The following is a 13,455-nucleotide window of genomic DNA, read 5'->3' as shown; positions in this document are numbered from 1 at the left end:
TGGGGTGGTGGTGGGGGGGTTGGGGTTGGGGGGGGGGGTTGGGACTTGACAGCAAACTGTGAAATAATTTCCCTATTTAACAGAAAAGCGGTTGAGTGTATAACTCAAAAAAAAACAAAGAAAAAAAAAATGCATAGTACAGTTTTATCGATGCCTGAATAGAAATAGAATACTATCATCAGAAAAATAAATGATTAAAAATAAAAGAGAGAGAAACCATTTTTTTTTTTTTTTCCAAAACAGAACTCAGGTTTAACTGCCATGTCGAGGCATCAGTGTTGATTTATTTATTCATGTTTCATTTTTGTAGATTTGTTTACCGGTCACTTCAGAGTATACAATCAGTAAATGTGTTCAAAAAAAAAAAAAAGAAGACAGAATAAAGGGAACTGTGTTGAGATGAGTAACGTGGTACTGCTGTGCTAGTCTTGCTGTACATCGATCAATCAAAAAAAAAATCTAAAAACAGAAAAACACGTGTGGATTGGTGTGTGTAGCAGCGTTTGTTATCAGTGTTACGCCTCCAGCGTCTCGCAACGCTGTACTGAGTGACCTTATATGATACTTGTCATTGTTTTTTAAACAGGGGAGTCTTTTTTTTTCCTTTTTTAGAAATCAGCTGATTGTTGGTTTAAAAGAGCTACTCAGACCTGAATCAGAGCACTAGACTAGTGTTTAATGTTGCCTTTTGCTACCGTGAGGCTTTGATGGGCCTCATTAATTAGACGACTGTGCTTACTTAGGCTTAAACAACAGACGAGGCACTTGATTAATTGTATATATGCAAGTTTAGCTTTACCTAGGACGGCTGAGACTGATGAACTGGATGTTCTTTTTTTTTATTATTTTAAACAGCAAAGTTAAACAAAAGAAGGCAAAAAAGGGCAGTTGATTGTATCTTTATATAGCTCATTTTTCATTAATCCTTCACATTTATTTACTTTTTCATATATATTCATATATATATACATATATATATATATATATGAATACATATATGTATAGCCTTGCTGTTCTGGCATCCAGCTCAGATTTCCTTTCTTAATATTTGAGTTTTCATCACGGTGTCTTAACGGTACATCATCAGCACAATCCCCTGTGATAGTAATCTATTCTCTATTGAACACATGAGTTTAAAAGGCCTGCTGGTGACATTCCTAAACTTGACAGAAATTTGTAAATACCCACGATCAGATGCCATGAAGAAATTCTCCACCCTCACATGAAACATTTGTCAGATTAATACATATATATATATAGAAAGAGAGAGAAATAGATATATATATATATATATAGAGAGAGAGATTTAAAAATAAACAGTTTCTTCATCTGTTCTCACGCCAGAAGGAATTTGGACTCTCTGTGTCGCGTGGGCCGCAAGTGTCTTTGAGGTTCTGGTGATCACAACACATTTCATGTGTCACGTACGATTTGCCTCAAACGCATCAGAAAACACCCTTCACCTCAGCCCCACTCCGCTCGGTTGATTTCTAAACTAGAAATGCACTGTACAATTTTACCATTGTATCCTATTCTGATTATTATTATTATTATTCCAGAATATGTAATAAGTCACAAAACACTTTGTGATGTATAAATGATCAAGTATAATAAACACTATATTTACCCATCGTACTCACGTACACAACCTTTCTTCTAATCTTCGTGTCAGTCTACTTCCTCTCTTGTTAATGTTTGTGTTACTTACGGTTACGGACTTGTAGGTACTATAACTGAAAATTTTGTTGTTGTTTTTTTTAAACAAAGAAAAAAAAATGTGAAACTTTCAAGTATAACGCCAGTCGAGTAAGTGGTGTTCATAACACTGTAGCTTTATTACTATGTCGTCTGTGTATTAGATGACTGTTGACGTGAAGCACAAACCCTTGGAGATCAGCCATCACTCGAAAGCCAATGACCGGACGTCTACGGTAGCGACTACCTTTTTTTTTGTTTTGTTTTGTTTTTTGTTTTTATGTTTTTGTGGCTCTAGTTTTAAAGACGCACACTGTTACACGCGGTGCGTGCTCACAGCTCCGGCATTATCAGGAATAAGGGTGTAAGCCGAGCGGAGCCAGAGATCACATCGTGGAGAGAGACTTTGTCCGAATGAAAGTTTTACCTTTCAGGAAAAAAAAAAAAAAAAAAAAAAAAAAAGATGGAGAGAAAGAAAGAACGAAAGGGAGGGTAGTGGAGTTGTGTCGTGATTGTCTCAGCAATAAATGCACTGAATCAGAAACCACTGTTATCGAATTGACGTAAAACTGCGTGATGATGATTTGTGATTTTTCAAGTGTCGAACTCGTGGAATGGATGTAGACTGAACAGCTGCCCACTGCAGCGCTGATGTATAATACGACAGCTGTATTATAATAATAATAACCCTCTTCTTCTATATAACATAAAATGCCAGTTCATGTTACATGGTGATGCTACTCTGATGATGCTGCATTGGTGATTCTGAGTGTGTGAGTCAAGGTGTTGGGTTAAAAAGTATTAAATAAATAAATAAATGACCCAAAAGCATTAAGGCAAACTGTGGATATACACCATGTTGCTAAAAGTATTCACTCACCTGCCTTTACACGCATATGGACTTAAGTGACATCCTGTTCTTCAATCATGGGGTTAATATGACGTTGGCTCACTCTTTGCAGCTACAACAGCTGCAACTCCACAGGGTTTATGAGCGTGTTAATGGGCAATTTTTGACCATTCTACCAGAAGCGCATTTGTGAGGTTGGACGAGAATACCTGGCTCACAGTCTTCATGTAATTCATCCCAATGGATGTTCTATCAGGTGGCAGTGTGGACCCTATGCAGACCCAGTCAAGCAGACCATCCATGTCTTTATGGACCTTGCTTTGTGCACTGGTGCACACTCATGTTGGAACAGGAAGGGGTCATCACCAAACTGTTCCAACAAAGTTGGGAGCGTGAAATTGCCCAAAATCTCTTTTGGAGCATTCAGAGTCCCTTTCACTGGAACTAAGGGGCCGAGCCCAGCTCCTGAAAAACAACCAAACACCATAATCCCCCCATTCCACCAAACTACACACTTGGCACAATGCAATCAGACAAGTACCGTTGTCCTGGCAACCACCAAACCCAGATTGGTCCGTCAGGTTGCCATATGGAGGATTATTGGAGTGATTCGTCAGAACGTCTCCACTGCTCTAGAGTCCAGTGGTGGTGTGCTTTACACCACTGCATCCGATGCTTTATATTTCGCTTGGTGATGTTTGGTTTGGATTCAGCTGCTCAGCCATGGAAACCCATTCTGTGAAAGTTTCTGTTCTTGAGCTGATCTGAATGCCACATGAAGGTCTGTAGGCCTGACTGTGGAATAGTTGGTAGCAAGAAAATGTCTGGGCTGGACTTGTTGCACAGGTGGCATCCTATCACAGCACCACGCTGGAACTCACCGAGCTCCTGAGATTGTTTCTTACTGATAGTATTTCACGTGAAGTATTTTTCTGTTTCTGTGCTATTCTACAAACGCTTGTAGAAGCAGTCTGCACGCCTACGAGCTTGACTTTGACACCCGTGTCCATGGAAGTGATTGAAACACGCGACTAATTAATTTCCCTTGTGGATCATTAAAGCCTGTCTAAGTCTAAGTGAGTGAATACTTTTGGTAATATAGTGTGTTTAGGCTTTGTGAAAATGTCCCTGGTCTTTACCTCTCTCTCTCCCAACCCCCTGCCTTACTACCATTCAAAGAAGAGCAGAGTGTATCTGAGCTGGCAGACTTTTATTTATTCTATTTATGCTCAATAATTGATATTTATCCTCTCGTCAACCAACGCCAGGATTTGAACTTTGATTCTGACATTGTACAGCACACCACTCATTTCCCTCCTTGCATGGCCATTGTGTATTCCTATTATCACTGGTCAGTTAATGTAATATTGGCGATGGTGTTCACTTTGTCATGTCCAAAGTGTGTTTCTGGAGTCAGATGAATCAAAATGGTGTTCTCCACATCCTGTAGTGCAACATCCTAGACCTTTATATAACCTGGGTTTGTGCAATACTCAGCAAACGAAATGACAAAAGAAACCTCTCCCTACAACGTTTAGGATCATTTAAACACAGCGTGGCTCAAAGTGAAACTAAAAAAAAAGTGCCTTTGAGACTGGTTCTTAGAGGTAACTTAGATTTCCCCTGTGTGCACATTTGGAGAACTGGAGTTGTTTCATCTGGCTCTACATGCTCAATGTGCATTTTATTGTAGATATGTGATTTTAACTCTGAACTGTACATTAAATAGTTAATACAAACTTAACGATGCGTAGTCAGTCTTAAATCGAACCATTACTTCGAGCGGGCCGGTTTAATCGAACCCGAGATGGAGTCATTGGTGACGAGATGAACGACGCCTCAAGTCAATTCAGCAAGTTAGAGTTCAGATCTTTAACTTAAAATCAGATGTGAGGCGTTTTTACACATGTGTGGCATTTTATACCGTCTAGTCCAGCAGTGACCAAGAGGCAGACATTCTATTTTTAATCACTCTTACGGTATTTTAGGGTTTGTCATTTTCTGGAAACCAATTTGAAAATGTGGTGACCCATCCTGCACACAGGGGCGTGTACTAAATTTACGTCCAATGAAACACTTATTGAATTTTCATGCTCCTCCCTCTTCCTGCAGCTCCGGCTCTCAGCTCCAACAGGCATCGACTGCTCAGGGCCGTTAAGAGCTGCCACCTTAGAGGTGCCCTGCTGTGTCTTTGAATACAACACTAACAATGTTTATATGAGTGGGCTGGGAATTTTGTTAGCATCATACAAATACTCAAACGACAGCTGCTGCAGATATCCTATTCTTATTGACAGTAACACAATTTGTGCGCTAAGAAAAGACAGCAAGCGAGCAAATATGGATTTTGTTAAAATAGTTTCCACAGACTGTTAGACACAGAATAGTGATACGATTTTGTGGATCAGGTGTGAATCTGTCATTTAGAGCATTTTATGATTGCAGATGTTTGGAAGATGGATCTATAGTCCATGTTTTGTGTTGTTTTGTACATCAATGATGCACTCAATGCGTTTCTGAACATCAGCTTTTGATGTTAACTTTAGATAGAAACCACACTGTAAAAAGTACATTGTAGCAAGTGAAACCTGTATTGAAATCTTAGCGTATGTACAGAAGCACTGTCAGGAAATAACGTTGATAATTGCCCTTTTGCAATTTTGTGAACGACTGGAGCTTCGATCCATTACAACGTATTTACATGTTTGACTTAAAAAAAAAAACGTAGTGGATGATGAATTTAAATTATAGCACACATATCTCAAACCTGTACAGTGCTGCAGTGTATTCAGTTATAGTTTGATGGCACAGATTTGTAGATGTTAAAAAGTGAACTATATCCCCGTCCTCTGGGTGTTTCCTCAAACACTAGCCACAAGATAACAAAGGACATACAGATTATCCTCCTAATACACTAAGATGTAAGCTATAAATTCTATACTTTTTGTTAAGAAGCGCAAACGTGTTTGTGTTGTGTGTTGACTTTACTGAATACTGAGTCTTACTGGCTGAAATGTACACATAACATTTGTCCTAGATTTCTACCAGCAAAACATAAAAGTGTAAAAAAACAAACAAAAAAAAAAACAAGACACTTGTTTCAAATGAAAATTTAAGATGTGTAAAGTAAAATGTCCCGTCGTCACCACAAGACGTCAGAATACTAAGACCTAATGCTTTTGTGTTTTGTCAAATGAACTTAAATCACACGTTTTTTTTGTACATCCGCAAAAAAAAAAAAAAAAATCTAAAGCAGATCTCAGTAACCTTAAATCACCCAAAATGAGCGTCTGTACCAAATGAACTTGTGCTACATTTAAAAGAAAATGCAAAAAAGAGCAAACATTCCATCATTAATAAATACATGCATCCATTATCTTGTCTTACATCAGCAGAAATAAAATTAAATCCTTCCCCCAGTCAAGACAGCCACTTCAGATAAAACTGTTGCTTATTTTTTTTATGGGATAAGAACTGTAGCAACGTCGAGTGGAGTAGCACTGCAAGCTGTTTTAACCATTTAAACGTAATGAGTGACCAGAATGGAACCAGCTGATGGTGGAAATACAGATAACCAGTGGAGTATATCTAACTTAACTATTGCGTTTCAGAAAAGCTAAAAACAAATTAGTATATTAATGGAAAAAAATGTTACTGTGTCACTAATGGTCCACTGGTCATTTACATATATATGTATATATATAGATAGATAGATATAGATCTATAGATGTTGGCCCATTTATTGATTACCAGCTATAATCCTGGCTGTCAGTATTCAACATGTTTTTATAATAATGATAACTAAACAATTTCAAATAAAACAATCAGTTACAAAGTGCACAAAAAGACAAATACAAAATGGGAAATGAAAAGCCTGAGGAAAAACAAACAAACAAACAAACAAAAAAAACAAAACGATAAATTATCTTCCCATGCTAGTATACAATCTCTTAACAGGTAGCGGGCTGTGCTGTTGGTGTGTGAGAAACGACTGAAATGTTAAAGTGTGCCGTCCAAGCAGTAAAAATAGTCTGTAAGGGCCTTACTATGTTTTCTATGTTGTTTCCAGGCAATAAGTTTGTATTTTGGTAAAAACAAACAAACAAACAAACAGGGTTTTCATTCGACTGGTGAGTTTTGTGCACAGACAAAAAAATTGGAATTTAATTTCACATTTAATTGGATCAGTTCTTTGGTGGGAATTTCCATCTCCCTTTGATTAATACCAAACGACATAATGATATTGAGGAAACCACCAAGGAAATTGGAAATTACTGACCTGTGTTAGAAAAATCAAATGGGGACGTGTGGCTTTGAGTAATTTTTTAAACGAATCAGTGACTTGTGATTCTAAAGCTGCCGCATCAGTTAATCTGAACCTATAACTAAAAGCAACCTGGTAGCACTAGATGCCCCGTGAATCTGTGGATAACTCAGACGATTTTAAAGAGAAACGTGAACAAACTGGAGCACAGGAATACTTAGTGTACACCAATCTGGCATAGCATTATGACCACCTTCATTATACTGTGTGGTTCTCCCTTGTGCCTGTAAAATGGCTGTGACTCATCAGAGAATAGACATGGGGCTTCTGAGGGCGTCCTGTGGTGACTGGCAACACAATGTTGGGTGCTACTGATTGAGGGGAGGGGCCTCTTGTTCCAGTGTATCACACAGATACTGGATGGGTTTAGGATCTAACACCATGTGCTGTTTTTAATGTTTTTTTTGTTTTTTTTCAGTTGTTTCCAAACCGCTGGGGATGTCTGCTGCCATCAAGGAGAGTCATTGCTATGGGCTGGGGGGTGCCTGGTCTGGTCTGGTCTAGGTGGGTGGTACATGTGTACGTAATATCCACATGAATGTCAGGTCCAAAAGTTTCCCAGCAGAACATTAAATAGCCACAAGATGGTTTATGTAACTTACTTATCCTATCAGTGGTTTTAATGTTGTGGCTGATCAGTGTGCATATGATATGAATTTGAAATACAATAGATATGATTGCTTATCTTGACCTCACCTGGTTATTAACTGAAAGTAAGTGTTCATGCATGTTCTAAACTTATATTTTAAAGTGATATATTAGGAATCTAAAATGACTTCACTAAATGAGATTACCACAGATTCTTAGGGTGCATCTCGTCCATGAACGACCGTTGTAAAAGTCAGAATAAACACGTTAATTTCATTATTTTTGGAGCGGGGCGTCTTGTTAAAAAACACTTTCCTGTGGCTGTAAAGTATTCGATGCTAAACCCTCCCAGATAAATTCACTGGGAAGAGTGTGTGAAGCTAATTTAACAGGCTTTCAACTTAAAAGAACCTAAAACCTTGCAGAGCCACGAGGACTTTGTTCCACACAGAGGCACAACTGAATGAACTGCAGGAGAGTGTTTGAAAACCGGTGAGGGATTTGCCTTGTTGGGATTTGGTCCTAATGACCCAACAGAGAGAAGAGGGATGATTGATTCTGGCGGCTGAGGTTCAGTGAGAGGCAATTAAGCGTTTAGGGTGGGCAGAAATCTGCAAAGTAAGGGTGCTGCAAGGCTTCCTCTGCAGAGATCCTCTGGACAGGATTACATTTCAACAGGTTCTGGTGGGAGATCACAGGAAACGTTTTAATGAATGAGCAGCAATAGCAGACGCTTTATCAGAGATTTGCACAAATAACAATAAAACTGAAACATTTATAACTAGAAAGGTATAAATTGCAACAAATAAAGATTAAGAAATAAAATAAAAAGCTCGGTAAGGGGAAGTACCTGGAGAAGATCCCGCCCTGTGCTACTTAGTTTGGGGACCACATTCACCAGTGAGGTGGTGGCTGGATACATAGGATATGGCTGGAAAATACACAAAGTTTAAGTTAAAGAGTTGAGTAAAACAAAAAATCTCTTTGTTTTATAATGGACACCGATAAGTTTACCTTGTAATCTGGAAGTTTTGTCATCGTCTGCCACTGTTCTTCGGTTGGTGTACCCAACAATGTACCGAGCGGTTAAAGAACATAGTTCTTAATGATTTACTGTTCACGAGTAACTGATTCGCACTGATCACGACAAACCTCTAAGGTGTCGGAGGCCGGCGGACCAAACTATAACAGCAGAGGCCTCGTCCCGTCAATTTCTGAACAGCTTCAGTTTAAATAAATAAATAAATAAATAAATAAATAAAAAAGGATATCTGAAGATTCTTTTCAACTGGTCGTCCACGTCGTTGCCGGGGAATAAAGGCCTTCCAGCGTTAGCCAGCTCTGAACAGGACATGGAAATAAAATGAGACAATTAAAAAAAAATTAAATGTATGTCCCTAAAAAGATTAATTTAAACAAAAGTTGTGTTTTGCAAGTTATATACACTCGCCTGCCAGTTAATTAGGTACACTAGTGAAAATGTATGAATCCTAATGTGGGAGTCCTGCAGTAAATCTTCATGAAGGTTAAGGTGTTTAACATTTATTTAAAATAACAGAACTGTTGAGTGAACTGTGTTTTCTTTTTGGAGGCTGTGGTTTGTAGAGGTACTCGCTTGTGTTGTGTCGACATATGTATAAACACCGTTTAAGTCAGTTTGCTAAATAACTGAAACCCTTTAGTATTTGATTCAATCACTTCATCCTCCAAAATGATCACACAGTTCAATTCCAACCTTTCTTATGACGTTTAAACATGAACTGAACATTACAATAATCATGAAGACTTGGTGCATTTGTTGTGTAACAAGTGGGTTTACTAGTGTACCTAATGAACTGGCAAGTGAGTGTACATCATCCAATTAATTTCCGTTTCCTGTGACTGGAATTCTTACAATTATACTAAGATCACGACCCGAAAAAACTTCAATTTATACTTTCATGCTGTTCACAATTAAAAACTTTTTTTTAAAAGCCACTAGTCACTAATATCACTAACATCTGGAACATCTTTACTATCCCGTATGGTTCTAGCGCAGAGAAAACTGCCCCTTTGGCAGCTTTAAATTTTTCTAGTTTGCTTGGTTCACAAAACCACTTTGGAAGAATTATGACTTGTATCATTAAATTAACTGTATCCCACTCACACTAAATCACAGAACAGTGATTTTAAACTAAGTTAAAACGAGGAGGAGGCAAACACTTATCCTAATTTGTGTGAACAATCGCAAACAAACCTGCAAATATGCATCCTGCAGACCACATGTCAATAGAGGTAGAATAAAGTTTAGCACCAAACAGCACATCTGGAGGCCGGTACCATAGTGTCACCACCTAAACACAAATCACAGAAACATGTTGGACTTCAACAACGCAGCCAAACTAGTAATAACACAATCGCTCTGTACAATAATTTTTATGTGAGGTGGGAGTCACTTTACACTTTATTTATACTCCATCTGTCTCTGGTTTCCACTAAAACATTTTAGCAAAAGGTTTAACAACTTTCCAGATGGGGTAAGAAAGCAACAGCTGAAAAAGAAAGAACGTGTGGGCTGTGTTTCAGTTACAGCTCCGACGTTAATTGAGTTTGACTACCTGCTCAAGAACCACCACTAACTTTTCCTAAGTCCTTCTTCCAGAGGGAACACAAATTAATGGACTTTTAGAAGTTAAAAACACTGCACTGTTTTGTACAAAAACAAAACAGAACTAATGAGTCTTTGCTTTTTTTTTTTATATACCATAAACTTTTTACACCACCCACTTGAATGTTGCTGTAGATTTGTACATTCTTTGAGGGAACACGGATGAAAAATGCATGGGTTACCTTAACAATAGTCCTGATATAGTAAAATAAACAGTGTATTCTGAAGAATTATTTACTCAAACGCAAAATAACAGAAGTGCAAACTGCAGTGCCCTAAATGAAAACATAGTTGAATCAACAGCAGTTATTTAAAGCAAATGCTCAATACCAAAACCTTGATGAAGCCAAGATTTACCACCATATTATAAAGAATTTGTTTTCACCAATGCACCTGATGACCTGGCAACTGTTTTGCATATCTCTTATAGTAATATAATAATTTTAGGAGTCTCAGAGGTGATGCATCCTCTGAAAGGATACTTTTTTCTAATTCCCTTTTATTTAACATATAAAATCAGAAACAAGAAGCCCGTAGGATGCTACATGCTCTATCCTACTCTTTAATGAATTTAACAGATTAACTTTGGGGCATAAACAAAATCAAAACGAGGCCACCAACTGTGCAGAGACACATTTGTTCCCTTTTACCTTTTACATTTAGATGTCATTTTGAGGTCTAGTCTTTCAGCCCTCACATAAAGCCTGAAAGCTTTCATTGAAATGAAATAAGGTGTTGCATCAGAGACAAAAAAAGAACCCATTTTAGCGCCACACTGTGAACTGTTTACACTGCACACACTTCTTTGAAAGGCTAATTAGCACCACGCTTAATGCTCCTCAATGTCAGTAAAAAGCTGCAGGAATCAGTCGATGACCTTTTTCTTCAGATGTAAAAGGTGCCAAAAACTATTTTACTTCACACTGGTAATACATTTTTAGACGTATGCAGTCAGTTATTAGTACCTGCTGTGTTAATGATGTACAACTTACCTCGGCTGAGTAGCACCTCACAGGGATGCCAAAAGCGCGAGCCAAACCGAAGTCAGCCAGCTTCAACTCCCCATTCTACAGACAAAAAGAAATAATTACAAACCCTCTTTAAGATAATATTAATATGCTCTAGTTAGTAGCAGTGTTCAGTAATCAGTGAGTCAACAATTCATTCCGCACAACAGCTTATGTTTTCTTGGTTAATCTGGCTAAAAACCTCAACTTGGGTCTCATCAGAGAAGTAGTTGAGATTTTGCCACTTTCTCACAAAACAACAACTTATATGTTATTGCAGGTAAAGTCTCTCCCACCTCAGCTGTTAAAACTTTTAGTGTGGTGTCTGGTAGTCTCCCTCACCATCCTCCTCCTTCCAACACTCGCCTGCTCCAGGCAGATTTACACATGTCCCATGTTCCTTCCATTTATTATTGATAGAAAATACTCCAGGGTATGCTCAGTGACTTGGAAGGTTTTTTTTGTATCCATCCCCAGACTCTTTCTTTTCAGTAATCTTTTCTCTGAGTTCCTTGCAGTGTTCTTTCGTCTTCATGGTGTAATGGTACCCATCAACATTCATGAATCAGGGACCTTCCACACACACTCGCTGCATGCAGCTGATCTCCATTTCATTAATGGTGAGAGTACTATCATTGATTTCCTGGAACTCAGTTAAATTAGGTAATCTGCTTTAAAGGGAGTGGATACTCATGCAACCACCAAGTTCCATTTACATAAGTAATATAAGGGAAAAACATCAAATTGGTGAATCCTTTGTGTGGACACTGTATTAAGACCAAAGAGTCCCTTTCCATTATGCTGGGTTCAACATTATAGAAATGGTATACTGGCGAAGTGAGATGATTTGCTAACACGGTTAACAAGTGTTTGCCAGCCATCAAGTCAAAGTCCAAGTGCACCTAAACACTCACTCTGTTGATGAGGAGATTCTGCGGCTTCAGATCTCTGTGAAGAACGTTTCTACTGTGACAGAAAGCGAGACCTTTCAACAGCTGGTACATGAACGACTGCGGAGGAGAAGAGAGACAATATTCAATAGCTTAATTCTAAGTTTGAGATTATATGTGTACCATTAAGCACGCATGCTGCCATTAGGTAAACACTTCACAGACCGTTTAAAATATTCATCTCTCACCTTCACAGTTTCAGGATCAAGGTCCCCATTGCAGCTGTCAAAATACTTCTTCAAATCCTGCAGTGGATAAGAGCCACACATAAGCCTCAGAGGATGCACATTAACGTAAATGTACTGTACGTTTAAGGTGAATACCTCACCTGATCACAGTATTCAAAAACCAAGGTTAACTTCTTGTCACTGTGCAAAACATCATGTAGTCTGTGGAAGACAGAAAACCCTTATGTTGATGGTTGTTGACAGTTGTTTTGACAGAGAAACAATATTACAAGAAATTCGGTTTCAGGAGACTGCAGAAGACTGACCTGACAATGTTTTTATGCTTTAGTTCCTTCAGAAGACAGATTTCTCTCAGAGCAGAACTTGGAACCCCCTGAAAGCAGTGAAATCTGGTTTAGCACTAGCCTGTTAGCAAACGGCCGGCCAACGAGCTGTCATAATTATACGCAGCACAAACCTCATCGTCGTCGTCCAGCCTCACTCTCTTCAAAGCCACAATTTCGTGGGTTTCTCTGTTTTTGGCTTTGAAAACGGTCCCGTAGGTACCTAGGGAGGAGACAGCGTTCAGCTGGCATAGCAACGGGATAGCACATAGCACGCTAACATTAGCTACCGGTAGCTAGTTAAAATCGTAATAAATGACGGGACGGAACCCTTCTGTCTAAATGGGTAAAAGCTGTACAACCCACTCTACATATTGCTTCTTTGTATTTTAATAAGCCTGGACAGAACGTGTGCTGTCAAGCTAACGTTAGCCAGACCTGAATCAGTATGAATGCTAGGCTAGCACACTGGGCAAGCAAACTTAATTTAAAAGCGCAGGAAACTTACCCTCTCCGATTTTTTCAAGCTTCTCATATTTCTGCATGTTTGGCCAGTGAAGCCAGCCTCGAGCAAGCTCGCCAACCGACGACTGACGGTAAAAAACAGCGGATGGATAATGTTATGATAGCTGGCGGTAGCTAGCCGCTTCCAGTCGGTTTGCAGCCAGGCTGGTCTTGTTGGCCACCTACAGGCTGGGAGGCGAACTGCAGCGTTGTGGGACGCAGCAACATCTTGGTAAGTAGCATTTCAATGTGTATGAAGGCACATTTTGGTTGTGGCAAAACAAAAGCAAAACAACTGTACACAATTTAACATTAACATTTAATTTCACGTTAATGTCATATTCAAGCACCACTCTTCTGATCTCTTTAAGTTTTAGGG

General features: G+C 38.8%; 1 protein-coding gene across 1 annotated transcript; it reads right to left on the bottom strand.

The window, feature by feature from the left end:
- Positions 1-5,117: 5,117 nt before the first annotated feature.
- cdk5 (cyclin-dependent kinase 5) lies at positions 5,118-13,289 on the bottom strand. The gene is made up of 12 exons (XM_047590372.1): positions 13,081-13,289; positions 12,707-12,795; positions 12,555-12,622; positions 12,390-12,450; positions 12,250-12,306; positions 12,026-12,121; positions 11,097-11,171; positions 9,694-9,790; positions 8,729-8,798; positions 8,472-8,532; positions 8,308-8,388; positions 5,118-8,138 (listed from the first exon to the last, which is right to left on the bottom strand). Exons 1-12 carry the CDS (start codon positions 13,115-13,117, stop codon positions 8,052-8,054), a joined length of 879 nt encoding a protein of 292 aa, XP_047446328.1. The 5' UTR covers positions 13,118-13,289; the 3' UTR covers positions 5,118-8,051.
- Positions 13,290-13,455: the final 166 nt, after the last annotated feature.

This window comes from Mugil cephalus, chromosome 7 (genome assembly GCF_022458985.1).
Source record: "Mugil cephalus isolate CIBA_MC_2020 chromosome 7, CIBA_Mcephalus_1.1, whole genome shotgun sequence".
In the NCBI taxonomy this organism is placed as follows: Eukaryota; Metazoa; Chordata; class Actinopteri; order Mugiliformes; family Mugilidae; genus Mugil; species Mugil cephalus.
The sequence above is the reverse complement of the archived record's forward strand: the minus strand, read 5'-3'. Positions and strand labels throughout refer to the sequence as shown.

Bases quoted from the DNA above. Each gene is read 5' to 3' on its own strand.
- cdk5 (XM_047590372.1), bottom strand. From the start codon at position 13,117: ATGCAGAAATATGAGAAGCTTGAAAAAATCGGAGAGG. The intron at 11,172-12,025 runs GTGAGTGTTTAG...TTTTGTCTGTAG, and splicing joins AGAATCTCCTCATCAACAGA to AATGGGGAGTTGAAGCTGGC. The intron at 9,791-11,096 runs GTAAGTTGTACA...ATTTGTGTTTAG, and splicing joins TGAGGTGCTACTCAGCCGAG to GTGGTGACACTATGGTACCG.